The sequence below is a fragment of the Nothobranchius furzeri genome, chromosome 14, assembly GCF_043380555.1.
Source record: "Nothobranchius furzeri strain GRZ-AD chromosome 14, NfurGRZ-RIMD1, whole genome shotgun sequence".
In the NCBI taxonomy this organism is placed as follows: Eukaryota; Metazoa; Chordata; class Actinopteri; order Cyprinodontiformes; family Nothobranchiidae; genus Nothobranchius; species Nothobranchius furzeri.
Genome location: NC_091754.1, coordinates 42,407,404 through 42,435,196, shown reverse-complemented (window position 1 = coordinate 42,435,196; position 27,793 = coordinate 42,407,404). Strand labels below are relative to the sequence as shown.

Below are 27,793 nucleotides of genomic sequence, written 5' to 3'. Positions count from 1 at the left end.
TCATCATTTCTTCCCAGATGTCTTACATCCTAACACCCCCCACCAGCACCCCAGCTATAGTAGTCTTTTCTGTCTGATAAGAAAACAAAACCAAACAAGCATTTATATTTTTTCACTATATTTAAAAAGGACAACTTTATGAGCTATTTTGCAGAATTTGGTTTCCATCTTGCTGAGCAGATTTATTCCTTCTTTTTCTGACTGTGACTAGAAACTGGTGTAAAGCAGCCCTGCAGGGAAATGTAAGACAGAAATAACACTTTCTGCTGTGAAGCCTGATCACATAATATGCCCTCACACTCCAGGGTTGAACCATTGTTTGGATATTAGAAATAAAAAAAGCCCCATCATCTGTGCCTCTCTCCTGTCTCTGACTCTTAGTGTTTTTGTGTGTTTGCTGAAAATGAAAAATGTAATTTTAGCTTACATCTGAAATGGCTTGATTAGTTCAGAATGTAAGCCCACCAGAATTTATAAAAAGACAATTGGTTTAATATTACTCTTAAATGGTATCTTCTTTGTTTTGGTCTGATTCAGTGAAGAAGTTGGCTGACCCAGTAATGGACTGGCTCCCCAATCAGCTATTAGACCAACAGATTAATCAACTATCAATCAATCAATCAATCAATCAATCAAAGCTTTATTTATACAGCGCCTTCCGCGACCCTGTCGGGAAGCCCAAGGTGCTGAACACGGTATATGAGAAATGTGAAACATGATGAATAAATCGAAAATAAAAGCAATTCAAACAGTGCAAAAAAAGGTACAACATTAAAGTAGAAGACAAATGTGTAAAACAAGGGATAAAGAGACCAATGAAAATAGGGAAATAAAATCAACATAAATGAGGGCCAACCTCAAACACGTTCAGGGAACGCCAAGCAGAGGAGGTGGGTTTTTAGGCGACTCTTAAAGACTGGCAGAGATGGGGGCAGCCTAACTGAGGGTGGCAACTGGTTCCATAGTGACGGTGCTAGGACTGAGAAAGCCCGGCCCCCACAAGTACGACACCTGGAGCGAGGGACTGCGAGCAGGCCTTGGTCAGAGGAGCGCAGAGCGCGTGATGGGGAATGTCTGTTCAGGGGTGTGGCTTGATAGGGGGACCACTACCCTGGAAGAAATTGTAAACAAAGACGAGGAGTTTAAAGTGTGAACGATAACAGACCGGAAGCCAGTGCAGGGAGGCCAGAACTGGACTGACGTGGTCCCATTTCCTGGTCCCAGTCAGGAACCTGGATGCGCTGTTCTGCACAACCTGTAGGCGACGCAGTGCTGACTGACACAACCCTGCATAGAGAGAGTTGCAGTATCAAGCCTAGAAATTACAAAAGCATGGAGTACCCGCTCCGGGTGGGCTCTCGACAGCACAGGCTTGATTTTTTTGCAAGGCGTCTCAGATGAAAGAAACTGGACCGGATCCGGAACGCAAAGACTTCTGGATTTCTGAAGTACGGCTACCATGGAGAAGATTTCCTTAGACTTATTCTGGAGACAAAGTCGTGGAGGTCTCTGACACCGAAGGCTGACTTCATCAAACGGAGTTGGGACGCTGACACCACCACGGTCCTGGAAACACGTACGGTCCTGGTGACTCGTTCAACAGGAAATAAGTACTCTGTAACTTGTGATTAATTACGACTCGTTATTAATCACGAGTTACAGAGTTATCTTCCTAATCGTGATTCCCGATTAAGAAGATAACTCTATAACTCATGTGATTAATCACGATTAAAACATTTGGTAGATTAACAGCCCTATTTTCAGAGATTTGAGACTAGTGTGAACCAAATCCTAATTCATGAGTCATTTTGTGTGTTTTCTAAATGTCATCTGCCACTATCCTGGGTCAGGATGTGTTGTGTGTTTTAATCATCGACATATATACTGGATAATTCATTTCCATAGGCTCCAATAACACATTTTTGAGGCTAAATGGGAGGTGGCCACCACCGCCATTTTGACCGTGTCACAGGTTCCGTCAAGCCCAGACAATTCCACAAAAGGGAAGAGAGGTGGAGCTGAGGGTGGGGCTGTAAGGCTGGGATCAACTGATGACACCTGGTCGAACTAGCTACAAGCTAACCTGAAGCTAACCCAAAGCTAATGCGGAGGTGGGAGCTAAGCTAACAGAGGTAGCAACCTAGCTACAGCCGGAGTTAACTGTGCACAACACCAGAGCTTCTGAGTCAGAGATACGCCGGGCTGACCGCTGGGTAAAACCGGGTGGAACACAGAGGTCTCCCGAAAGCTAGTGAAAGCCGGCAGCCCGCGCAGCAGACAGAAGCCGCGATCAGACAGAGATGGACCGGGCTGCGGGGAGAAACAACCGGCATTCCGGGTGGAAAACATCGGTCTCCCGAGAGCTCCACAAGCCGATAGTCGGAACCCAGCTCCACCAACATGTTATATTTCAACCCATTTTCTAAAGCGCAGCATTGTGTTAAATGCACTGGGTTTTACCCTATTACATTTAAATTTCATGGTTAAACAGTGCATGTTAAAATCTAAGCTCAGCTCTGCAGTGACATAAAATACATAAATATAATTTTACTTACCGAAAAAATGAAGTGGAGACTCCTTGGACGCTCTATTAGTGCAATTAATGCCACAGCAAGTCATTTTGTCCAACAATTGCACAAATAATATCCAAAGAAGAATACACAAACACAGAGACTCAAAATCCCAGAACAGTTTCCAAGCCAGACCGATGCTCTACTGAGGCCTTTCCACGGAGCTAGCTCTGTGGTCACGTGGGTCGGATGCTCATTAATTATACAGAATTTTAGGCTTTTAATACACTTAAACAGAAGAGTGAGAAAAAAATTCACCCCCCTCAGAGTTGTCATGAGTGTAAACTAGATCATTTAAACCAAAAACATGTTTTGGTACCAGGCTGTAAACATGTTTATTTCTGCTGTGAAATTGGTATTTTTAACATGGGAGTCAATGAGGATTTGCTCACTTCTGACACCAGCCCCTAGTGGATGAGGGTGGAACTGCAATTTTTGCTACTTCCGGGTTGGCCTCAATTTTTGAGACGCATTGTGGGGGCTTGGTTTTAATGGGTGTTTTTCTGTGGGAGGACAAACAAAATAATAACTTTGAGAGAAATTAAATATTAATATCAATAAAAGGAGTGTTAGCATCCTATTACAATGTTGAATTTGTTTCTTGAAAAAAACATGATTGTATTACTGAATATATATCTTTAAGGAGCTTCAGCTGAATTTTGGTGATGAAGTTGCTGATTCCCTCCTAACGCTGCCTTTGTGTCCTCCAGGTCTCCTGACAGTGCTGGCAAAGACAAACACTCCCCATAAGAGAATGATTCCCATCATTCATCACCCATCATTCCTAGGCGGGAACGCTGCTGCCACTCCATCTGTTGACAACCAATCAGCAGCCACTATCAGAGCCGTGGGGCGAAGCAACAGTGCTTCCGGTTTCATGCTTGGATGAACTTCAAAAACTTCCTCCTGGGGAGAAAAATGACTTCAATTTCCAGGAGATTTGACCCACAAATAACAACGGCCTGATGGATGTACTTGTTTTTTTTTTCTGGCACAAAACTCTGTTTCATTTTACCAACCAAAGATGAACAGAGGCAGCGATGAGGCATTTACAGAGTTTACACAGCGCAATTCTGAAAAAAGCGTATTGTAAAAATGAAACAACAAAAGATAAAAATACTTAAAAATATTAATAAAACAATCTCATTACCAAGAAACCACATTGTTTTGTGTCGTCTCAGTCCCTAGCGCTCAGAGAGATGATCTGAATCATCAGGTGACGCAAACCAGAAGAACATCAGAGGTGGAGGAGGTTCTAAGAGAAACAACAGCAGCTCTCTGTGCACCCACAACTTACTGTTTGTCTCTGGAATTAAAATGACCCCGGGACTTAAGTGTGTTTCTGTGTAAAGGTTGGGAATAATCAAAATTACAAAAAAATCATAAAAGCAAACAAGCTTCCAGATCAATGATGAAAAGCTGCCAATTTTACCTCCTGAGACCCACATCCTCTCACTCAGAGAGACAATCCTTCTCTGTGTTTTAAATTTAATGATTTTTTAATATAAAAAATAAACAGTTTTGAATGAATGTTTAAAATGACATTTGTGCATGTTTTGTAGATCCTGCTAATCCTAGATATTTAAGCTCAGGAGTTTTTTTATGATTTATATTGTCATGGATTTTTTTCAATATGTTTATCAATAAACCCATTTCCTGGAGTCGAAGAGAAAAGGGACAAGAAGCAATGAGGCAGACATACAACCAAATCATGATTTAGTGGCAGGTGCACAGGGCAAATGCCCCGAACAGCTGGTCACAGAGTTTATTTAAGCAGAGAGATAAGAGAGGAATGGGAGTGGATCATGTGTGGGAGAGAGTGTGTGTGTGCATATGGGAGGACAAGAGTGTGTGTGTGTGTGTGTGTGTGTGTGTGTGTGTGTGTGTGTGTGTGTGTGTGAATGCTTTCAGGATATTCAGTTAATAGATCTGTTAATAGGACTAAGGTAATGAAATATAACATTTCCATTATATATATATTTATATATATTACAAAATAACAGGAAATGAAGGTTGTGTAAAAGTTTATTGTATTGCATGTGAGTCAGTGACTGGCCATTTTGTAGTGTAGGGTTTGGGAAAATGAGTGCTTTAAGAGCTCAATATATATATTACCTCTACTTATGACCATTAAGCTGTGATACTCTATCTAAATATAGAATATCAACCCTGTTTGGTCTTTACTGTGTTTATCAGAAGATTCTAGGATTCTTCATTTATTCAGGGATTGTACACACTTTGTTTTGATTCAGAAAAGAGTCAGGTTTATAGAAGTAAGAATTTGTTTTACCAAAAATTAAAACATGACAAGTTAACTAACATGTACTGTGATGGATGGAACTAGATGTGATGTAGGATACCTATGTGTGAATGTGATGTTATCAGAACGTCCGTATCTAGGAGAGCTGAGTTCTGGATGCAAAAGAATTTGGTTTGCGTTAAGCTATGAAGTTGATTATTGTCAAAAGCACATCGGATGCAATCAGTGTGTCTACTTCACCCGTTCTCGGAGACCCTCTTGGTGGATCCGAAGGTCAGAGAGGTCGGATGACCTCTGGCACCGAAGGGCTGTAGAATACCGTGGCACCAACTCTTCAGTCCAGAGATGTCTCGGGTCACGACAGATGGATGGAACCGCACGCCTGGGACTCTTAAGGAGTCTAAACGATATCAGCTTGTTCTGCAGGAACTGTTTCTGTATCAGCTTTGCAGGTGCAAAAAGGTTTTGACGACGTGTCAAAAGCTTTGATGGGTTATAGAGGTCTTTCTTCAGATGGCCGGTCTGAAGCTTTTCTCCAGAACTGCTGAATCACCAGAGTGATCCAGTTTTAATGTTCTCATGTTATAATTTGTGTAGCCAACCAGAGGTTGACAAGTTGAAGAATATTACCAAAACAACTCAGAAACACGCCTTCTTTGATCCGGATGCTCCGATCTGGGGTAAAGGGCTATTTATGTGTCATGAGTTTAACTTAACCTTACTTAGTTCTTGTGTGAGTGCAAATGGTTATGACCTTGACATATTAACATGCTGAAACGTATTTCAATCACTGTAATCATAACATAACATTCATTTCCAACTTCATTCATTGAGCACAGATTAATGAAAGCATTTCATTATATTATAATTATTATAAGTAGCAATAAACAAACATTTATTTAATGATTATCTAGCTTATAAGTTTCAGAAGTTCATATTTAATTTAGGAAGTCATTCTTTGATTTAGCAACTGATCCAAGCTGCGAGTGTTAGGCATGAAGAATCCTGTAGGATGATAAGGATGGACCTTGAGGAGAGAACAATTCGTTGACAATTCGTTATCATGTGTTCAGAGCTGCAGAGAGGCTCTGAGCTCCAGCTGATGGGATGAAGGCAGGCCAATTTAAAGGGAACACATGCAGTCTTGTGTCTCCTTTTTGACCAGATGCTGAATGGTCAAACTGTACCTAAAAACTGACCATTGCTGGACGTTACAGCAGCTTGCAGACATTTACACCATGGTCTGTTTGGATTAACTCAATTATTCTAACGGAAATATGATTTTAGTCGGCATGTGTTTGGTGTGTGAGAAGAGGCTAGGGTAGACAGAGGAAACCCACACATGCATGACGAGAACATCCTGCGGCTGGAATTTGAGCCTCTTGTGCTGTGAGGCATCAGAGCAACCAACAGCTCCGCCGTCCACTTCACACACAGTTTTAAGCTATCGGGTTTGAATCAAACTGCAAAAGTAGTTTCCTCGTGAGTTACTTTCATCAGTGTAAACAAGAAATTAGCATTTCAGTGAGGAAATCAGAATTAGAAATACTTTTTAATCCAGAGGGAAATTGTCTGTAGAAATATTTGATCCAGATAGTAAAGATCAAGCACATAAGGAGCATGACTGATAAATTCAAATGATAATAGGCTAAAAAATCACTAATAACCATGGATGCAATTTTCACTTTAGAAGTGGGGGGGACACGGGGGGGGGGCACGGGGGGGGGGGGGGGGGGTCTTTACAGTATGCTCTAATGGGAAACAGGCTTCAACACAAACGGTTGTTTTCTGCTTGGTCCTAGAGCTCAACCAGTGTCAATTTAATATTGCGTAATATTGTTTTTGGATGGTAAAAAGTGCAGGGGTCAAAACTTGACTTTGGAAAAAGTGGGGGGGGCATGTCCCCCCTGTCCCCCCCCCCCCCCCCCCCAAAATTACGTCCATGCTAATAACCATTAATATAAGGAAAAAATACAATTTATCTGTTAGAGTAAATAAACAAAACAATAGACTAAAATAGATAAACATTAAAATACTGTATCAGTAATGTAAGGGTAAATGTGCCTTTGACTGTAGAATCATACAAGCAGTGTCAGAAAGCTTAGTCTCAGTCACAGGTCAAAGGTCAACAGGACACGACCCAAAAGAGTGGCTAAGAGGAAACACCGCAGTGTTCTACCTTGGTATTATCTTCGACCAGGACATGTCATTCAAATCCCAGGTTAAACAGGTTTGTAGGATTTCTTTTTCCACCTTCGGAATATTGCTAAGATTAGAAGCATCCTTTCCAGGAATGATGCTGAAAAACTAGTTCATGCATTTATTACATCAAGACTGGATTACTGTAATTCATTACTCTCAGGAAGTCCACAGAATGTAGTTAAAAGTCTTCAGCTTGTCCAAAATGCTGCAGCTAGAGTTCTGATGAGAATTAAAAAGAGAGATCATATCTCTCCTGTCTTAGCTTCCCTACATTGGCTACCTGTTAAATTCAGAATAGATTTTAAGATCCTTCTTCTCACATATAAAGCTCTTAATAATCAAGCTCCATCATACATCAGTGACCTGGTTGTTCCATACATTCCTAACCGAGCACTTCGCTCTCAGACTGCAGGTTTACTGTCCCGCCTCCAGACAGAGAATTCTGCTGTTGTGTCCTTGGGCAAGACACTTAAACCTTAAGACGGTGGCACAGGAGTTAAGCGCTCGCCCCGTAATTGGAAGGTTGCAGGTTCGAGCCCCGCTCAGTCTGTCGCTGTCGTTGTGTCCTTGGGCAAGACACTTAACCCACGTTGCCTGCTGGTGGTGGTCGGAGGGACCGGTGGCGCCAGTGCTCGGCAGCCTTGCCTCTGTCAGTGCGCCCCAGGGCAGCTGTGGCTACATTGTAGCTCATCCCCACCAGTGTGTGAATGGGTGAATGACTGATTGTGTTGTAAAGTGCCTTGGGGGGGTTCCAGGACTCTAGGAGGCGCTATATCAAATACAGGCCATTTACCATTTACCATTTTAAGCCTGCTGGTGGTGGTCAGAGGGACCGGTGGCCCCTGTGCTCAGCAGCCTCGCCTCTGTCAGTGTGCCCCAAGACAGCTGTGGCTACATCGTAGCTCATCACTATCAGTGTGTGAATGTGTGTGTGAATGGATGAATGATACACTGTAGTGTTAAGCGCTTTGGAGTCATTACTCTGAGAGGCGCCACACAAGCGCGGGTCATTTATCATTTATCATAACAAAATATTAGGTTAGGGGTACCACCATTATTGTCCGGGCATGAAAGCAATGTTTGACTTTAATTGGTTACATTTTATAGAATTGCTCTTTAGTACTTTTGTCAGATCCAAGTTATTTCTGTCATCAGTGTGGGTTTGTCTTTCATTGACCATGGGTTAGGGTTAGGGTACCAACATTTTTGTCCACGTCTGTATAACTACCTTCAGAGAGTCCAGCTCCATTCCCACAGCGCTACTGGCCTTGTGTACCAGTGTGGTGAGTCTGTCTGCATCTGCCCCGGCATGCACCAGTGTAGAGGACGGCACTGGACACAACAAACTCATGGAACATTCTGAGCATTGTCCCACATGATGGACAGCTGGGCAGCTCTGGCCCTTCGTGGAAAGTGCTTGTGTTCTTAGCTCTGTCCAGAATGTTGTCCCAGGTGTGAGTGGTCCTTCAGTCTGTCCACAGAGACCCGCTGGATGGAAACGGATCACTGGTGTCCATGACCTCCTGAAATCAAGAAGCAGCTCCTTGGTCTAATCACATTAGGACACTGATGTCGTTTTATTGTTTCCAAAACCTTTAGAACTAATTATTGGAGCTCAAAATATGTTTGGTAAGCTCAGTGACCTTTGACCTCTGTACACAGGTGAATTCAGTTAGGGGAAAGAGTATTTAAGGGGGGCCATTGTAAGTTTCCCTCCTCTTTGAAAATTCACCGGAGAGCAACAACATTGGTCTCAGAACAACTCTCACATGACCTGAAAACAAAGATGGTTCACCATCATGGTTCAGGGGAAGGTTCCACAGTTAGGAACATATTGAGGAAATGGAAGACCACAGGCACAGTTCAAGTTAAGGCTCAACGTGGCAGAACAAGCACAATCTCAGATAAACAGAAGAGAACAATGATGAGACACCCACAGACCAGTATTAAAGACCTACAACATCATCTTGCTGCAGATGGAGTCCCTGTGCATCGTTCAGCTATTCGGTGCACTTTACACAAGGAGGCGCTGCATGTGAGAGTGATGCAGAGGAAGCCTTGTCTCCACCCACATCACCAACAGCAGTTTGAGGTTTGCTACTGTAAAGCACATCTGGACACGCCAGCTTCATTCTGTAACAAGCTGCTGTGGACTGATGAAACAAACTGAGTTATTTGGGCGGAGCAAGAGGAGTTATGGAGGAGTTATTACACTGCATTCAAAGAAAAACACCTGCCAAAAACAGTAAAACATGGTGGTGGTTATGTCATGCTGTGGGCTGTTTGGCCAGTGCAGGGACTGGGAATCTTGTTAGAGATGAGGGAGACCAATGTCCAGGAATCAATGACAAAGCTGAAGCTGCACAGGGGCTGGACCTTTCAACAACACAATGACCCTAAACACTGCTCAGAGTCTACCAAGAAAACCATGCAGAGGAACAAGTAGATCGTTCTGGAATGTTCATCTCCGTCCCCAGACCTGAATATTATTCACAATCGGTGGTGTGAGTTAACCCTCTCAGGCTCAAAACAAGTTTGGATAAAAGGACGAACAACTAAGACCTTCAGGGTACTTCTGAGTTAAAAAATGCTCATGAAATGCGTACGTGGAGTAACCAGGTAGGTAGATTTTAACGTTTAAATCACACTGAATTTTATTATGATGTTATATTACCAAGATGGGGGGCAACGAGTATGCCCACCCCTGCTCGGTGCCTCTCAGTAGGAGAAACTCCAGAGTGGTAGAAAGTCCAACCCCTCTCAAGGATGCAAGAGCCATGCGTGGAGCTGAGTCCAACTCTTTCTAACCAAAACTCAGACTCTTTCCCCACCAGAGAGGCGACATTCCATGTATCGAGTTAGCTTCTGTAGCCGAGGATCAGACTGCCAGGGCTACTGTCCATCTCACACTGCACCCTTCCAGTTTGGCCCCTCCCACGAGTGATGGGCTCATGGGAAGGGGGACCCAGGTGTCCTCTTCGGGCTGTGCCCGGCTAGGCTCCATGGGTAAAGGCCCAGCCATCAGGCGCTCGCCAACATGCCCTAACTCCAGGCCTGGCTCCAGAGGCTCTAGTGGCCCACGTCCAGGCGAGGCAACACTGTTTCCCTTTGATGACGTAATAATCTCAGTGGTGTAGAAATGTGGTCGGTCATTGAGATCTTTAATCGCCACTAATGATTTTTAAATTATTTCACTTCAGATTTGGAGACAAACACGTTGGCATCTGTAAGATTTTGTGTGCAGGAGATTTACATCCATCAGACCTGATGCTGACAGGTGTTACACACTCAGCTGTGTGCGCAACAGGCCGACACTTTCACACACTTTCTTGCTGAATTCAGTAAACATCCGTTTAGATGAACTAAAAATACTGAGCAGAATGTAGGCTGGGGTCTCTCTGAGGCCTCACTTCTATTACATTATCTTCTTTTACTTATTAACTTTATATTCTGGCCTACTTCTGCTCCTCAGTGGCACTAGCCCACTTTTATACATACGGACAGAAAAAAAGAGAAACCTGCTTATTATTACCTGTTTATTAAAACCAGGATCAGTGGAAAAAGACAGGCTTGTGATTACACTGGCAGCTTAAATAGACATACTACAAACAGACTTCACAGCTGATCTCCAGACATGTCTGGAACCTGATCAGATATTATATAAATATTAAGTTCATCAAGACCACAGGGAGCTGTAGGGTAGGGCCCCTTAGGACCACACCTATCTATGCTCTCTTTATAGTAAAGTGACATGTGATGGTACTTACATGTTTACAATATACTTAATTATACACATTTGTGATTACTCACTGCACCTCTTCATTATAATGTATTTTATAATATATTTATGTAGACAAGCACTGACTGTTAACTATAACTGCATCACAACCTCCAATCTTCTAAAACTTAAAGGTGTAATATGTAGGAATGAAAAAGACTGGTGTCCTGTGGTCAGATTTGGTTACTGCACAGACTTTCTCACTCCCGTTCTGTGAGTATCAGGGCCGTAGCCAGTTTTGGATCAGTGCCAGAAGAGTCTAGATGGCAAGCAAAGACGAGTCATACACAGTAAGTTCATAAGTAATTAAATATATTGTCATATCTGGTCATGGACATAGATTTGACTTTAGAAGCTGGGGGGACATAACCGGTATGAGAACTTGGGGGTGGGGGGGTGGTGGTGGGGGGGGGGGGCAGTCTTTACAGTAAGTATAGTAAAAATATGTATTAAACTACAGCCTAGAGGCTCTTTTTATGCAATGTCAGAAATGCAGAACTGTCAAGTACACAGGTGGCAGAAACAGCCAATCACATGTTAGCAAATTAGCAAGAGCAAATACTTCTAATGGGAAACAGGCTTCAACAGGCGGTTGTTTTCTGCTTGGTCCCAGTGCTCTGCCAGTGTCTGTCTATCATAGCGTGATGTTGTTTCTGGATGGTAAAAGTGCAGGGGACAAAAATCTACTTTGGAAAAGTACAGAAATGACTTCTGGGTCGCTCCTGTTTGCTGGCTGCAGTTCTTTAAACATCTCTGGAGCTATTGGCTGGCTGCAGCAGCATTAGCTCGCCAGAGACACAGCAACCTCACGGGCTCACAGACTGCAATATCTAACTGAACTCTTTATTTTTCCTTTGAGAAAAAAAACTGACAACGCTCCTTCAGTAGAACCTTCCTTCCAACATGATAGAGAAATTACACCATTTTATCTTTTTTTTTTCATTGTAGAATTCAGGCATGGGAGGGTGAAGTGTCTCCAAGGGCACAACCATCAGACTGAGCCGAGAACTTGTTAACAGTTGACTCACATGTGCCAGATACAAGGCCCACGGGCCAGATGTGACACACCACATCATTTTATGTGGCCCGTGAGAGCTTCAAGTGTCTTAAAATAGGTCTATGCCGCTTCAAAGCCTACATTGACTGTAAACTGCATTTCCCATCATGCATGGTGACCGTGTTCCCAGTGCAGTGGCAGATTTCGCCACTAGGGTGCAGTGTATCCAAAATCATGTTTACTTAATGCAACAAATGAAAATAACTGTCCACAAATGATCCCAAAATGTCCAGGAAGAGAAAGATTGATGCAGAAGGGTGGTGTTTCAACAAAGATGGAACATGTTGATGCTTCAAGGAGAAAAACCGGTATCTTTACAGTCATTAGCGCCCATACTACTCATATCAGCGTCTGCAGCGGTACCGTCCTCTGCATCGGACAAACTGAGAACACTCCTGTTACTCAGCACCAAGTTTAATCAGCAATTTGCTGACTTTGAAGCCCAGAAATGGATTTTAACCGCCCAGTAATGTTTGCTGCTGACAGAAAGTGCACCGACCTTCCAGACCGAGATGATTTAACGACACTCAAGCCAGTATGACTCTATGGCTGCTGCGGTGTTATCTTTCCACACTGACACAACTGCATGGTCCAGCTGCTCAGATGCTCTCCATGTTCAGCAGCACACACTTAAGTGAGCAACTGTTGTCTGTGATGAAGATGAACTAGACAACACAGAAGTCTCACTGATGAACTCCTTCCTCAACTCAGAGCCAACCCCAGAGATGCAGGAGTTTCTGGCTGGAACAGGTGAGCATCACAGTAAATTAGACCGGAGCAAACTGAGCTTGCATTATTTTGATTTGATGCACTTTTTCTGCTCCATAGCATGAAAGCTAATAGCTGAGATTACATTTTCATTTAAGAGAATTACTATTATTTATATTTGTTGTTGGCCTGTGAAAAAAGATTTCACCTACTTTAAACTGGAAACATTACAGATAGAATAGAATAGAAATGAATAGAAAATCACTTTATTGTCCCTCAGTGGGGAAAGCTTGGTGTCCCAGCAGCAATAACATTCATTACAGGAGCAACAAAGGAGAGTAAATATAAGAATAAACAAGAAAATATAAAATAGAAATACTTAAAAGATTCAAAAGATTCAAAAATAAAAAGAAATTCTGAATGTGTACACATTTTAAGAAATGCAAATATTTAAAAGAATTGAGACATAATAAGTAACAAATACGATCGATGTGCTTTATTTAAAATCGATTAGCTCGTGTGTAATTTGGTTATTCCAGATTCAGTGTTACTGCAAGAATAAGTTTGGTTCCAAATGAAAAGGTTCAAGCATACATAGCTGTAGGTAATGGAAAATGTGCACATTGCCATCACTTCTTAAAAAAATATTGAGTTTGGCCCACGACTTCGTCCCAGTTTTTCATTTCAGCTCAGTGGGAATTTGAGTTTGACCCCCCTGGGTTAACTCTTCTGCCACCGTTGCATCAAAAGACCTACACCACACTGTAGCAACCGATTATCAGCCATTATTTCTCATTAACTCTATAATTATGCATGTTTTAGGTTAATAGGTGGCAAGAATGGAAATGCAGGATTCAGAGAAATACAACGGTTTCAAAGGGCCCTACTTTAAGACACTTTTATATACAGATGAAATTATTTTGGCTTCAGTTATTTAACCTTCCTGTGAAGAACCATCTGCCCACATGTTACACCAACGTAGAAGAGATACAGCGACATTAATATTTCTGGCAGAGACTACTATATCTGATAACAATAGTTAATAATTTTCTGATAACTTTTAGACAATTAGTCAGAAACCATCTGCAGACTGATTAGGTCCCTGATAAAGATGCATGAGGCTCAGTTGGGATGAAATGTTTCACCACAGAAAGCAGAGGTTAAGGAGTGTCCAGACTCATTACGTTGCTGTGTTTTCCTTCCTTATGAACTTTAGCAGCTGCTTCCTCTGACCACTCACCTGACATCTTAATGAGAAGTCTCACCTCCTCTTCCTCCAGCTCCTTTAAAAGCCCATTTCCATTCTGTCAGCTCTAATTAAAGCACAGGGCTGGGATCAAAGACCACTTGGTCCCACCTCCAGACCGTGACATCACCCTGGTGACGGTAACTCGCTGAATGCCTCTTACTCGACTGTGCTGCTTTTTAAAAAGAAAGAAATTGCACAGCATAAAATAAATGAGTCTTTTATTTATTTTAAAAGAAATTTTGATTAACTGAACCACAATTATGGCCATCTGTGAAACACCACTCCATCTCTTCAGCAGTTTCTTGAATTCAGATTTAAATTTCATGAACAAAAGATGTGGCTGAATGTTAAAATGTTCCCAAGCAGGCAGGAAGGCCTGTCAGTTGTCATCCACCTGCTAACAGCAGTAAGCCTGTTTTATTCTGTTTGAAGTTTGCTGCTTCTGTGTTTTAAGCACTGACTTATAACAGGTAACAGAACACATTTTGTTCCACTTATTTTATTATTCTGAGATCATCTCAAGACCCCGGCGTTTGGAAACTGTAGTCTAAAAGGTCTCAAAATGTTTATGCATGAGTGTTTGCTAAGAGTACACGTTTAAAATAACGTGTGAAAATTATACTTATGAAGGGGAAATGAAATACTGATAAATGCTAAATAAGTATAAAAATAATTAGCATTAATATTGTGATTACATATTTTGGTCTACATTTACATGAAATTCCAGGATGTGTAATTGTGTAAGTGTGCATGCATGTGTGAGTGTGTGTGTGTGTGTGTGTGTGTGTGTGTGTGTGTGTGTGTGTGTGTGTCTGCATGCATGTGCATGTGTGTGTGTGTGCATGTGTGTGTGTGCCTGTGTGCATGTGTGTGTGTGTGCCTGCGTGCATGTGTGTGTGTGTGTGTAAGTGTGAGTGCCTGGATGCATGTGTGTGTGTGTGTGTGTGTGTGTGTGTGTGTGTGTGTGTGTGTGTGTGTGTGTGTGTGTGTACCTTACATATTTACAGCTGAGTCCTCTCATGTTTAAGGCTGGTGTTTAACATGTGAACGCCAGTTTAAATCTTAAACTAAAATGCCAAAACACCAAATGTTTTAGGACCCAAAATGAATGAAAGAGAAAGTTTGCAAACTGAATTCAACTGAAAAAATTGACAATGACTCAAACCCAACAATATCTCTAAATTGTCTCAAATGTGTTCTACCTTTTGTAGAAAATTTCAAGTATGACTTTTATTCAGGGAAAATTGTGATTAATTAATAAGTTATTAATACTGAGTTGACACAGTAAATAACATGGAAGTCTGTGGTTATGAGAGTAAATTCCTGAACATCCCGGTCAAATCCAGGTTGGATTAATAAGATGACTCTTGCCTGTTTACCAGAAACTGTGAGCGAGTAACTGTTAGTGGAGCAGAGAGAAAGGTGACATTCAGCAGCAAATCAATCAGCTGTGGTCCCCTTCACCCTGGCGCTTCCAGCCTCTTCACAAACACTGTTTTCATTTCTCATGTGATCCTGTCATTGCACCTGAGCTGCACTGCTGGGAGTTAAATCCCAGCTGCTAAAATTATTTTATCACTCTGTTGTTGGCTCTGTTATCCACTCTGCTGTGGTCTGTTGTGGTGCAGGCAGCTCGGACTGAAACAGAATGAGACTGAACAAGCTAGTTCACAAAGCTAAGTTGGTTGTGAGCTGCCCACTGGATTCAGTTGAGGAGATGTGTGAAAGCAGGATGCTGGGGAAAATGACCTCCATCTTAAAAACTCCTCCCGCCCACTGCATTCCACTGTGGAGACCATGGACAGCTCCTTCAGAGGCTGACTGAGACATCCCAGGTGTAAAACAGAAAGCTACTGTAGGCCATTCACCCCCTCTGCAGTAAGATAGTATAACTCCTCGGTTCAACTGGTACTGACATTATCCTGGTACACAATAACACCACTGCAGTAGTCAGTATGTGTTCAATACTCGCTCAATACCAGATTTACATAGTATATCTGTGTCCCTTGCAGTATGCTGCATAGGGTTGGAAAACAAGTTTTTCCTTTTTTATTCGTGGTTTTAGAGGTCGAACGTTACAATACTAAACTACTGCCTATGTGTACATACATGTACCTTTGTTATTAGTTTTCTTCAAATCATTCCCTTAAGTGTTGGTGCTGCTGTTACAAGTGTATTTCCCCACTGTGGGATCAATAAAGTCTATTCTATTCTATTCTATTCTATTCTATTCTATTCTATTCTATTCTATTCTATTCTATTCTTTCATTGTTCACACACTTTCGCACATAAAATCTAAATAAATGTGATGCAGGGTGGTTATGAGACAGTGAGACAGGACAGGTTAGAGCACGAGGACAGGACGACTCAAGGACGAGGAAGACAGGGGTGGGGTTATAGTTAATGGGCTAATAAGGTAGAATTCTTGGAGGAGGAGGAAGAGGAGGATGGGCATGACGGGTATGAACACTGCATTCTGAGTCTCTGTGGAAGTTAGGACAGCTGCAGCGCTCCCCACGGAGATGTACAGGTGGAGGCTCAGAGATGGTGCTGCCTGCTGATGATTAATGTCCAGGCCACAGTGGTTCATTGAAGGCTAGCTGAGGACTGAGCTGAGGTCTGAGACATTTGTCCCAAATCCCCAGCATGATGAGTGGAATGAGCCACAAAGCTGCAGTTTGATTACTGGTCTCCTAGCAGGACATCCATGAACTTCATAAGACTCTGGAGAACTTTTCATGCCTCCATGTTGACTTCCCAATTACATCCAACTGATCAACTGTGGAATGAAGCATGCAGTCTCTAACAAACCGTATTTGACCAGCAGAGCATCACATGGTTGATTGTTTTAGTGTTTACACAGTTATGTGAGTTTTATTGAGTCATTTTTTTAATTAATATGCTTTTGGGGAGTTTCTTATCAGCGGTAAGAAATTAGGCCTTGGAAATTAATGGAAACAACATATTTTGGTATATATTACTACTTTTTTCCCTTTTTGCACAAAAGTGAGTTTTGAAATGTTTTTATTATCCTGTTCTTCACTTGTCCATATCTCATGGTTCCTCAACAGTCTGCTCTACTGATCTCTTCTGGTCCTTTTCTCTTCATCTGACTCCAGGGGGCTCATTTATCAAATGTACTTATGCACAGATCTGTGCGTAGGAACAATTCCATGCCTTGTGTGGTATTAATCATGTTGTACTTGTGCATAGAAATGTTCCTAAATGTAAGAACTTTTCTGACCGTGCGTACGCACAGCATCTAGTGGCAGAAGGGGGAAGTGCAATACCGAATGTCTCAGTCATCCAAATGTGGCTCTCATCCACCAATTTATTTATCCAGTATGTCATTTTGTCAGTGGACAAATGGTATTTTTGCATGATTGGAGCTAAAACCAATAAAAGACACATGTCTCTTTCTTCAGGCACTTGGGGAGTACAGATGCTTCTCACTTTCGCTCCCCTATCTTCTTTTTCCCAAGGCTCTTTGTCCTGTCTGCCCACAGAGCGCTTCTCTGCATTTCTTCTGAAAAACTCTATTTTTTACTAACCATGGATTTGATAAACTGGTCATTCAATGCGATCGATAAGATTTTTTCAACAATGAGAGGGGGGCTCCCACACTTCTACAGGGGACACCCGGTGGGATATATGCTGGATTCCTGGAAGGAGTGAAAGATCATATGCCTCAGCCAGCTGTCCATTGAGGACATCGAAGACGTGTGGATATTCGGTCTGATGATCACTGGATTTCTCCTGATTGGAGTGGGAGGATATCTGGTTTTCTGGAAATTTGGGAAGACGGGAGCGATTGGAGGGCGACCCGCACCCTAGGAAAGCACCGTCCGTGTGGAGACCTCACAGACTGGGACGTTACTCGAGGTGAATCAAAAGCTGGACAATGTTCGAGCTGCGATACCGGTATTAGTGCGCAAAATGGATGTCTTCTCTGAGAGAGTCACCGGACGGTATGGACAGGTTTAAAAACCCAAAATTGGCTTCACTGAAGGACTGGAAATGATCAGTTTAAAGACTGAAGGCAGAGAGGAAAATTATCTCAGCCTGACCCAAACAAATTCTTGTTATCCGAATCTGACGCCCTGGTAGCCTTGAGCTGCAAGCAACTAAAACCCCCACGAATGAATGCAGACAGATGCTGTGAAAACCCGACCCCCCCCTCCCCCCCCACCCCACCCCCCCCACCCACACACACACACACACACACACCTTCGGATTAGTGGACTTCAGCCTGGCGAGGTCATCAGCTGGAGGAGTCATTGTGCTCTTTGCTTCTCCCAAGATCTCCCTCCCACCTGTGACTTTACAGTAGATGAGCACCGCAGATGGCTGCTGTCGCTGGGAGAAACAGGATCCCAGTTGTTCTTGTTGTCAATAAAGTTTTTCTTATTTTTTTCTGGAAAAATAAAACAGGAAATCCCCTCACATGCTGAGGATGTAGTGTGACCAAATATCGTTAATTGAGGGTGTTTCTCTATGCAAATGGCTTCAACAGGCATGAGCACCTGAGTGGGATGTATCAACAGCTGATTGCGGAGGAACATGCGTGCGAGAGGCCACCACACATTTTACAAATCAGACTTTGGGCTGTTTGTACGAACATTCTAAATGTTCTAAATGTAGAATTTTTTACACACTGAAGTAATTTGCAAGACAATGTTTCTCTTAAAATAGTCACACACTTGCTAATAGTCTATTGTTTCATTTCAAAATCTAATTTATTACAATTTAGAATTTAATGCTCTCACAGAAAATGTATGAATATAGTTAAAGGTGTGGTTCAGTTGTTTATCTAACACATTTGCTGTAGTCTCTCGTAGAAATGAATACCGTATAAATCACACCCGGGGGGAAAAATTCAGATGCACTTGTTTCATAAGTACAAGTCAGCTGGAGGCCAAAATAAGCTTCAGACGGCAGGATTAGGAGTCTTATTTCCTGATATTTGGACATCTGTCCTTTGATTGGCTAACAGCAACTCAACTCTAGCATGACTGTTTGCTAGGCTACTTTGATGTTTTATCTCCATGAATGTTTAATTGACAGTGTGATGCAGATCTGTCAGGCTTTTCCTCGAGTTACACTGTTTCTGTTTTCTATCAGAAGCTAATGCAGGAGAGGTGTAGAAGACTATTAGGGATGAGTGAGTACACCACTATCTGTATCTGTATCTGTTCAACCATATAAATTATCTGTATCTGTATCTGTACTCGGAGTGAGCGTGGCCTAACCCAGAAGTGGGTGTAGTTTAACCGGAAGTGGTTGTGGTTTACATCAATATGTTATTTTGTCTGATCAGAAGTTGCTATGTGTATTGTTTATTTGAAAAGTATTTACAGAGCAGCCTCAGAGTTCAGATTAAATGTTTTATCACAATAGTAAAGGAACTATTACAGAACAAGTTTTTCAATCAAATCAGAACATTAATATTTAAGTGCATGAATTAGGGGAGAGAGAGAGAGAGAGAGAGAGAGAGAGAGAGAGAGAGAGAGAGAGAGACAAGAAAATATCTTTTCTATAGCGCCTCTCAAGATAAAAATCACGAGGCGCTTCACAAAAACAAAACATGTAAAATAGAAAAAAGAATTTAGAAAATGGTTAAAATATATTTAAAATGAGCAAAAAATAGACAATTGTGATTAAAAATGTAAAGAAAGAGAGAGAGAGTGAAGAGGAAAGAGGGAGTGGATCCTGAGGAAGAGAAGAGAGGAAAAAAAACCTGACCGGAGCGGAGGCAGTGACTGACGCAGCACGAGCCGTTTTCAGCTCTGTCTTGTCAAATGCACCACGTACGTTACGAAAAAAGTAACTTTAAATAACTTTAAAGTAACTTTAAAAAGAAGCAAACTGAAGAAAACATAGGGAGTACTGAAGAAACGTGAACAGTGAAGCAAGCACAGAGAGATCCGTTACTGTCTGTGTATGTGGATGAACCGGACACGGACTGAGCTGAGCTCCCGGCTGCAGTTTTGTTTGTAGGGAGGGGCGGGCGCTCTATTTGACTGGCCAATCACAGAGCGTGAAGACAGTCAGTTACCCAATGAGGATTTTCCTTCAGCACGATTACAGATATTTACGAGTTTTACTCGTTTCATGCTCGTAGTCGTCATCCTTAGAGACTACTATCATGTTCAGCTGCATGAAAAACTCTGAGTGAGCGATTATAATCAGACATAATAATATAAAATTGGTTTCCAGTGAACCACACCTTTAACAGAGATGTTCTTGAGTGTTTACCCTCTTGTTAATCAAAATACTCAGTGCAGTGGAAGTATAGCCTGGGGTTTAAAGTGCCAACCATTATGAATGTTTTAGAGACATTCAGCCTGAACTTTTAGATTCAGCTTAGCTTTTGGTGTTCTGTAGCTGTAAAAGTTCTTATCAGCTAACTGACTTTGCCATTTAGCTAACAAGTGAACAGAATGACCCATGCTGTGATGTAGTCTACACATAACTATTACTATGTCTCTAAATGTACAGCAGTTTGAGAAATGGGCTGTTAAATATTATGTAAATGTAATTATTGAAGTAACTGTGTCATGACCCAAAGTAGGAAATTGTTCTGCGTTGTTGGTTATTTGAACATTTAATGTGAAAATGGCTCTTATAATTTACTGGTATTGGGCTCTGTCAACGGGAGAGGCAAAATTATCCAAGGAACAGAACGGCCCGCTACAAAAACCCAACCCACGAGCCATTTGGAAGCAAAAGGCGGACACGTTTCATTAAATCTGAAGTGTATAGATAGCATCTCGTACGTCAACCATGATCTGCAGTACAAAAGAAAAACTTGACATTTGTTCGTGAAGCCAAAAGCCTTGTCGCTTTAATCGAACCACCTAATTATTCCTCTAGAGGTCCAATTAGTTTGGCAATGGCTGAACATGAAGCAAATCGCTGGTCCAGGAAGAAGCCGATGGATTAGATGTCTCTACAAAAGATGCTAAAAATACAGCGCTCCAGGCGTGTGCAAATGCGGAGCGAAACTTTGAGCTTTTGCAGAACGAACTTTTAATTGGTGGTTGTGATGAATGTTTTGATGGGCAAAGGGAAAACTGGACCAACATGTAAAAGCTAACAAAATATTATTTTTCTTTTTACAAGTAACTTTTGTTTTGCTTTTACTGACGCAACCGGCTGGTGCTGCATTCAAACAATTCCTAAACTAGTTTTCTGTAACTGGCCAACTCAAAATCCCAAATCCTTCCTGCTCAGCCATGCAACAGAACATCTAACAAGAGCTTTGGATCAAGTTAAGATAAGAAAACTGAGTAAAGATTACATGGTGCCCCATTCATTTTTAGAGTGCATACATGTTTTATTGCACACATGAACCTCAAAACATTTAAAGTTAGCCATTGGATGTGTGAAGGGTGGCCCAAGAGAAGCTAGCTAAGCCCTGTGTAAGATACCAGTTCCCCTAACATAAAGTGAACTATAAACATGTTTGGCCAAACTTCTTTTGAAATCTGCAAAAAAAAACATAACAGTCTGTGCATTCTCATTTTCTGCTTGTGTTGTGCATTTATTCCACGTGGTGTTAATAGTTTAGTTGATTTGATGAATAGAGGTTAGGAAATCTATGCATGATGGAAAACAGAATCAGTACAATCAGTGAATGTTTTATATGTGAACAGGAGTTTTCTGTTTGGAAGTCTCGGAGCCTTGCAGCAGTGTTCTGTTTGGGTCTCTCGGGAAGGTTATGGTGCATAGTTAGTTACTTAGGTTTATTTTAGGACAAATTAGTTTCAATGCATGTTTTATAGAAGTGATGATTTTTAAACTTGTGTTTACTAAATATTTATTTATTATTTGTTCATGCTGATATCTCTCTGATCAGGATTCAGTCGTTACATGCAGAATGAAAAAAACTGATCCGAAAAAGGAGCTCTGAGGAACCCCATTATTGATGATTTTATGAGTATGGTTTATCAGACACAAACTGGATAAGGTAGAAAATAAATGGACTTACGTTGAATACAGAATAAGTGTTTGAGGTGTCTCTATGGTTGTTTTATCAGTACTTTGTGAAGTAGAAAGTTAAAACAAAGGGACTGGAATTCAATTCATTTTAATTTTATTTAAATAGCGCCAAATCATGACAAGAGTCATCTCAAGGCACTTCACACAATAAACATTCCAATACAGGTCAGTTCATTAAGCCAATTAGAAAAAAATGTTTCCTATAAACGGAACCCAGCAAATTGCATCAAGTCACTGACTAGTGTCAGTGACTTTACAGCAATCCTCATACTAAGCAAGCATGCAGCGACAGAGGAGAAGAAAACTCCCTTTTAACAGGAAGAAACCTCCAGAGGATCCTGGCTCAGCCATCCACCACGACTCATTGGGGATCGAGAAGACAGAGCAGACACACACACACACACACACCATGTAATGTGTCTATGGTTACATTGTGATTTCTTAGTAAATATTCTATTTGGCGAGAGATAAACTTTATTGTATTCATCCTAGTGAATCTATAATTAAATGGGTAAACTAGTAGTAGCACATCCAACGTCAAGGAAAACAAAATGTTATTATCAGGAGAGGGAGAATGATTAAGTGGTTAGCAGCAATGTTCAAGACAATGGCCCCCTCCTGGGGCCACCACAGCTCAGCAGAACATCACTGTAGCTTCTTCTGGAGAGAAAATCACTTAGAGAAAAAATAAAGTTAATAGCTGAAATAGCAGGAAATAATACAGTTAAAGAGCAGATTGTAGAAGAAAGTAGTAGTGTGAAAAGTGGTCAGTGTATCCTCCAGCAGTCTAAGCCTATAGCAGCATAACTACAGAGATAACTCTGGATAATCTATCCTTTTTAGATGGAGGCATGTTGGAGGCAGGGCAAGGGAGAGCCGTCTTTACCGACTGTACACTCCACCTCCCTCTACTCCCCCACTTGTCCAGATCTAGGCTAACATTAGATTTTAACCATAAGCCCTACCAAACAAAAATGTTTTCAATTCAATTCAATTCAAAAATACTTTATTAATCCCAGAGGTAAGTTGATTAAGCCTTGATTTGATTGATTTAAGCCTTGTCTTAAAAGTAGACAAGGTGTCTGCCTCACGGACTAAAGCTGGGAGCTGGTTCCACAGGAGAGGAGCCTGACTGGCTGTGTGCTCCCCCGGGGTTGGCCCACGGCGTGGGGAAGGATGCTGGGCTCCACCGCAACCCTGTGTCCCAGGACAGAGCCGGGAGCTCGCCGCTGCCCTGGCTCAACGCACCAGCTTGGACCCGCCCCCAGTCAGACCAGCAGTCCCGTCTCTAGTCCAATCAGCGCCTCCGTCATCTGCAGGCGGAGGAACCGCGACGTGCTCTGTAGGCAGACAGGACAAAGAGCCTTGGGAAAAAAAGATAAGGGAGAAGCGTCTGTTCTCTGCGAGTGCCGGATGAAGGTGACTGACTAAGCAATTTCCTATTCTGGATTTCTGGTCCAAAGATGAGAACTTCCATCTTGTCTTGGTTTAAAAGCAAAACGTTTTGAGTCATCCAATTTTTTATGTCCTCAAGACAAGCCTGTAATCTACCTAACCGATTAGGTTAATCAGGGTTAATGGATAGATATACAGTGGGGCAAAAAAGTGTTTAGTCAGCCACCAATTGTGCAAGTTCTCCCACTTAAAATGATGACAGAGGTCAGTAATTTACATCATAGGTACACTTCAACTGTGAGACAAAATGTGAAAAAAAAATCCATGAATTCACATGGCAGGATTTTTAAAGAATTTATTTGTAAATCAGGGTGGAAAATAAGTATTTGGTCAATAACAAAATTCAACTCAATACTTTGTAACATAACCTTTGTTGGCAATAACAGAGGTCAAACGATTACTATAGGTCTTTACCAGGTTTGCACACACAGTAGCTGGTATATTGGCCCATTCCTCCATGCAGATCTTCTCGAGAGCAGTGATGTTTTGGGGCTGTCGCCGAGCAACACGGACTTTCAACTCCCTCCACAGATTTTCTATGGGGTTGAGGTCTGGAGACTGGCTAGGCCACTCCAGGACTTTCAAATGCTTCTTACGGAGCCACTCCTTTGTTGCCCGGGCGGTGTGTTTGGGATCATTGTCGTGTTGGAAGACCCAGCCACGTTTCGTCTTCAAAGCTCTCACTGATGGAAGGAGGTTTTGGCTCAGAATCTCACGATACATGGCCCCATTCATTCTGTCCTTAACACGGATCAGTCGTCCTGTCCCCTTAGCAGAAAAACAGCCCCAAAGCATGATGTTCCCACCCCCATGCTTCACAGTAGGTATGGTGTTCTTGGGATGCAACTCAGTATTCTTCTTCCTCCAAACATGACGAGTTGAGTTTATACCAAAAAGTTCTACTTTGGGAAAATCTGACCACATGACATTCTCCCAATCCTCTGCTGTATCATCCATGTGCTCTCTGGCAAACTTCAGATGGGCCTGGACATGCACTGGCTTCAGCAGCAGAACACGTCTGGCACTGCAGGATTTGATTCCCTGCCGTTGTAGTGTGTTACTGATGGTGACCTTTGTTACTGTGGTCCCAGCTCTCTGCAGGTCATTCACCAGGTCCCCCCGTGTGGTTCTGGGATTCTTGCTGACTGTTCTCATGATCATTTTGACCCCACGGGATGAGATCTTGAGTGGAGCCCCAGATCGAGGGAGATTATCAGTGGTCTTGTATGTCTTCCATTTTCTGATAATTGCTCCCACAGTTGATTTTTTCACACCAAGCTGCTTGCCTATTGTAGATTCACTCTTCCCAGTCTGGTACAGGTCTACAATTCTTTTCCTGGTGTCCTTCGAAAGCTTTTTGGTCTTGGCCGTAGTGGAGTTTGGAGTCTGACTGTTTGAGGCTGTGGACAGGTATCTTTTATACAGATAATGAGTCCAAACAGGTGCCATTAATACAGGTAACGAGTGGAGGACAGAACAGCTTCTTAAAGAAGACGTTACAGGTCTGTGAGAGCCAGATATTTTCCTTGTTTGAAGTGACCAAATACTTATTTTCCACCCTGAATTACAAATAAATTCTTTAAAAATCCTGCCATGTGAATTCATGGATTTTTTTTCCCACATTCTGTCTCTCACAGTTGAAGTGTACCTATGATGTAAATTACTGACCTCTGTCATCATTTTAAGTGGGAGAACTTGCACATTCGGTGGCTGACTAAATACTTTTTTGCCCCACTGTAACTGAGTATCGTCAGCATAACAGTGAAAGTTTATCCCATGCTGTCTAATGATTTTACCAATTGGGAGCATATAAATAGTAAAAAGAATTGGTCCAAGCACTGTACCCTGTGGTACTCAGTGTTTAATCCTGAACCTTCGCTTGAGCACTGGTAAAGGAGTGAAATGGTTGATGAAACTCCTCGGTCTCATTTGGCATGGATGGCTTTCTTTGATTACTAACGCCTCATTAGAACAAATCTCAGCTGTGTTCTCAGATCTCCTAAAGCTCCCTGTGATTTTAATGAATGGCAATGAAGTATGTTTGTTAACTTTTAATGAAACTTTCCCAAGATTGAAATCAAAGTTTTACTATAGAACAGTCTCTCGTTTCTCTCTGCTCTGCCCTGACTGGCCAACACTCAGGACTGCATGTTAGGCAAAGTTTCTTTAACAATTGATACGAGCAAGTGCAAGCACAGACAAATGGGCCAAGACGCGTGCAATCCATCACCACAGAGAAGACTTATTATTTGCAGATTTAAACCTAGAGGAGTTCATCTCGTTCTTCTCCTGCGAGACCCACAAATCATGAGACGACGAAGAGCGAGCCGGGCTGAGCGTGGCCGGTTAGCTGGTTGGTTAAGGAGAACCATCGGTTCTGTTAGCTTGTTTTAAAAAAAAGCTTCTGATTTACCTCCTAAGCTCTCCAAATATTTGTTTGAGTTATTTCTGACAAAACCTTTTATTGCTTTCTGTCACTTCCCTTGTAGGGAATCCTACAAAAACCCTCAGAGTGAATCTGATCACTGTGCAGATGTGGAAGGAGCAGCTGTGCTGATTTAAAGGTTGGAGGCTTCTCGGGGACGACAGGTCTTCGGGATTGTTTGGGTGCAGAGAGATCCTGAACAGGAGCCAAAACCTGAACCAATCCTCCTCAGAGATCAGAGATGGATGATGCTGCTTCATCTGCAGGACCAGCAAGGTTCACCATGTCCGGATTATTCCAGGAGGATCTGAAATCCAGGTTTGTCCTAATTTCATTTTAACCCAGTCAACTATGTTAATGTTTCTCTGAAAATAGATTCCTATTATAGGGGGAAAAGTGGGAAAAAATAGGAAATAGTGTTTTGACTTTTGTTTTCAACATTACATCTTTTTTTCCTCAATCATTTATCTTGAAACTGGTAAACAAACAGAAAATAATGTTGAGAATTGGTTGCAATAGGACCCAAATGCAGGTAAGCAGGAACAGGAGGCAAACTGGCAGAGGCAAAAGAACTGTTAAATATAAACAATGGTGGGTGGGATGACACGACGGGAAGACAAAGACAAGCACAAACAGAGGGTTAAATACACGACAGGAATCACGTGGATAACCAGCGTCAGGTCAGTTCAATATACACTTACCGACACAGAGGCAGAAGGAGCAGGTTTTGACACGTTTCCTGAGAGGATGTTATAAGATGTTTTTTTTTTTTGTCTTTTCACAGAATTTTCAATAAACAAATGTGACTCGGTGGGCATACAGTATAGAAATGAAATATTATGGTGGTTAACCCTCTAGATGTCAGGAAACGTTTAAAAATGACAGCAGCCTGGGTCCGGCCTGGTTACTCCTCTCTGAAACCTCCTGAAGCCTCTCTCTCGTGAGAGGGGACACAATCCTTCCTTAACACTGATCTGTACTTCTGCACACCTCCAGCACCAACGCTTGCCACCTGTCATCAGTCTACCTGGGTAGCTGACCCAGCTTGCTGTCTGACAGGAAATGTCCTTTTACCTGCTTCACGTAGGAAAGAAAGGGTTAAAGACATGATGGTCTGCTCGTTCACATCAAAACATCAGCTGACAGCTTCAGTTGCTTTTAATGGAGATGGAGATGCATTTACTTATTAAATTCACAATGAATACAGGGATGTAAATCCATCCATTTTTCTGCTAATGTCCTGGAGATACCGCCCTCTCATCAGCAACAATCCCAAGGTTTTCCCATTGTTCCCAGTCCGGAGAGGATTCCTGCTTAATCCAGTGAGTTCTCTGACTCCTCCCACCTTACTTTTGTATTTTAAAACATATTTTGTTGCAGTCTGCTTTATGTAAGACAGTAAATATTTGATATGTGTGTTATACTAACCATTAAAGCACATTTTAAACACTGCAGATGACCAAAGTGCTGTACCAGTCAAGCACAGCAAGAGCAGTACTAAAACAAGAAAACCTCAACAAAGCCATTTAAAAAAAAATAAATCTTTGAAACTGATTTTGGGGGGGGGGGGGGGGGGGGCAGCATTATGTTGGAAATGATTATTTTATTACTCAGACTGTCTTAAACGTTTTCTTGCTCATTGGTTTCTCTTCAGACTGACCAGAAGCTGTGGTATTAGTATTCTCTTCCTGTCACACCAGGATAAAAATGGGCAATCCTTCACCTTCCGTGTAATCGACCACATGGTCCTGGTGGCCCATGTGGACAATGTGGAGGCTCTGGCTAAGTACCAACTTTCAGTAGATGACCTGACCACAACTTTTAAGGAAAAACTACTGGAGCACAACATGTCAACAACAAAGGAGTTGTGCTGTTGTGCAGACAGAGATGCTGCATCTCAGCTCTTTATACCGGTGATCATTCAGGGAGAGCAGGTTGAACAGGTGGAGAGTTTTAAATATTTGGAGACTCAGATAGGTGCTCATCTGTCCTTTCAACTACACTCAGGTTCCTTTTACAATAAAGCACTCAGCGTCTCCATCTCATCAGGAAATGAAGAGATTTTAATGTCAGGAAAAACATCTTAAC

General features: G+C 42.1%; 1 protein-coding gene across 2 annotated transcripts in view; it reads left to right on the top strand.

The window, feature by feature from the left end:
- Nucleotides 1-3,727, top strand: part of LOC107396083 (chemokine-like protein TAFA-5) — a 48,659-nt gene extending 44,932 nt beyond the window's left edge. For both annotated transcript variants that reach the window (XM_054734160.2, XM_054734161.2), the window contains one exon: nt 3,281-3,727. In XM_054734160.2, the coding sequence (XP_054590135.1) occupies nt 3,281-3,459 (179 nt within the window). In that variant the 3' untranslated portion in view covers nt 3,460-3,727. The remainder of the gene's footprint in view (nt 1-3,280) is intronic.
- The last annotated feature ends 24,066 nt before the right edge of the window (nt 3,728-27,793 follow it).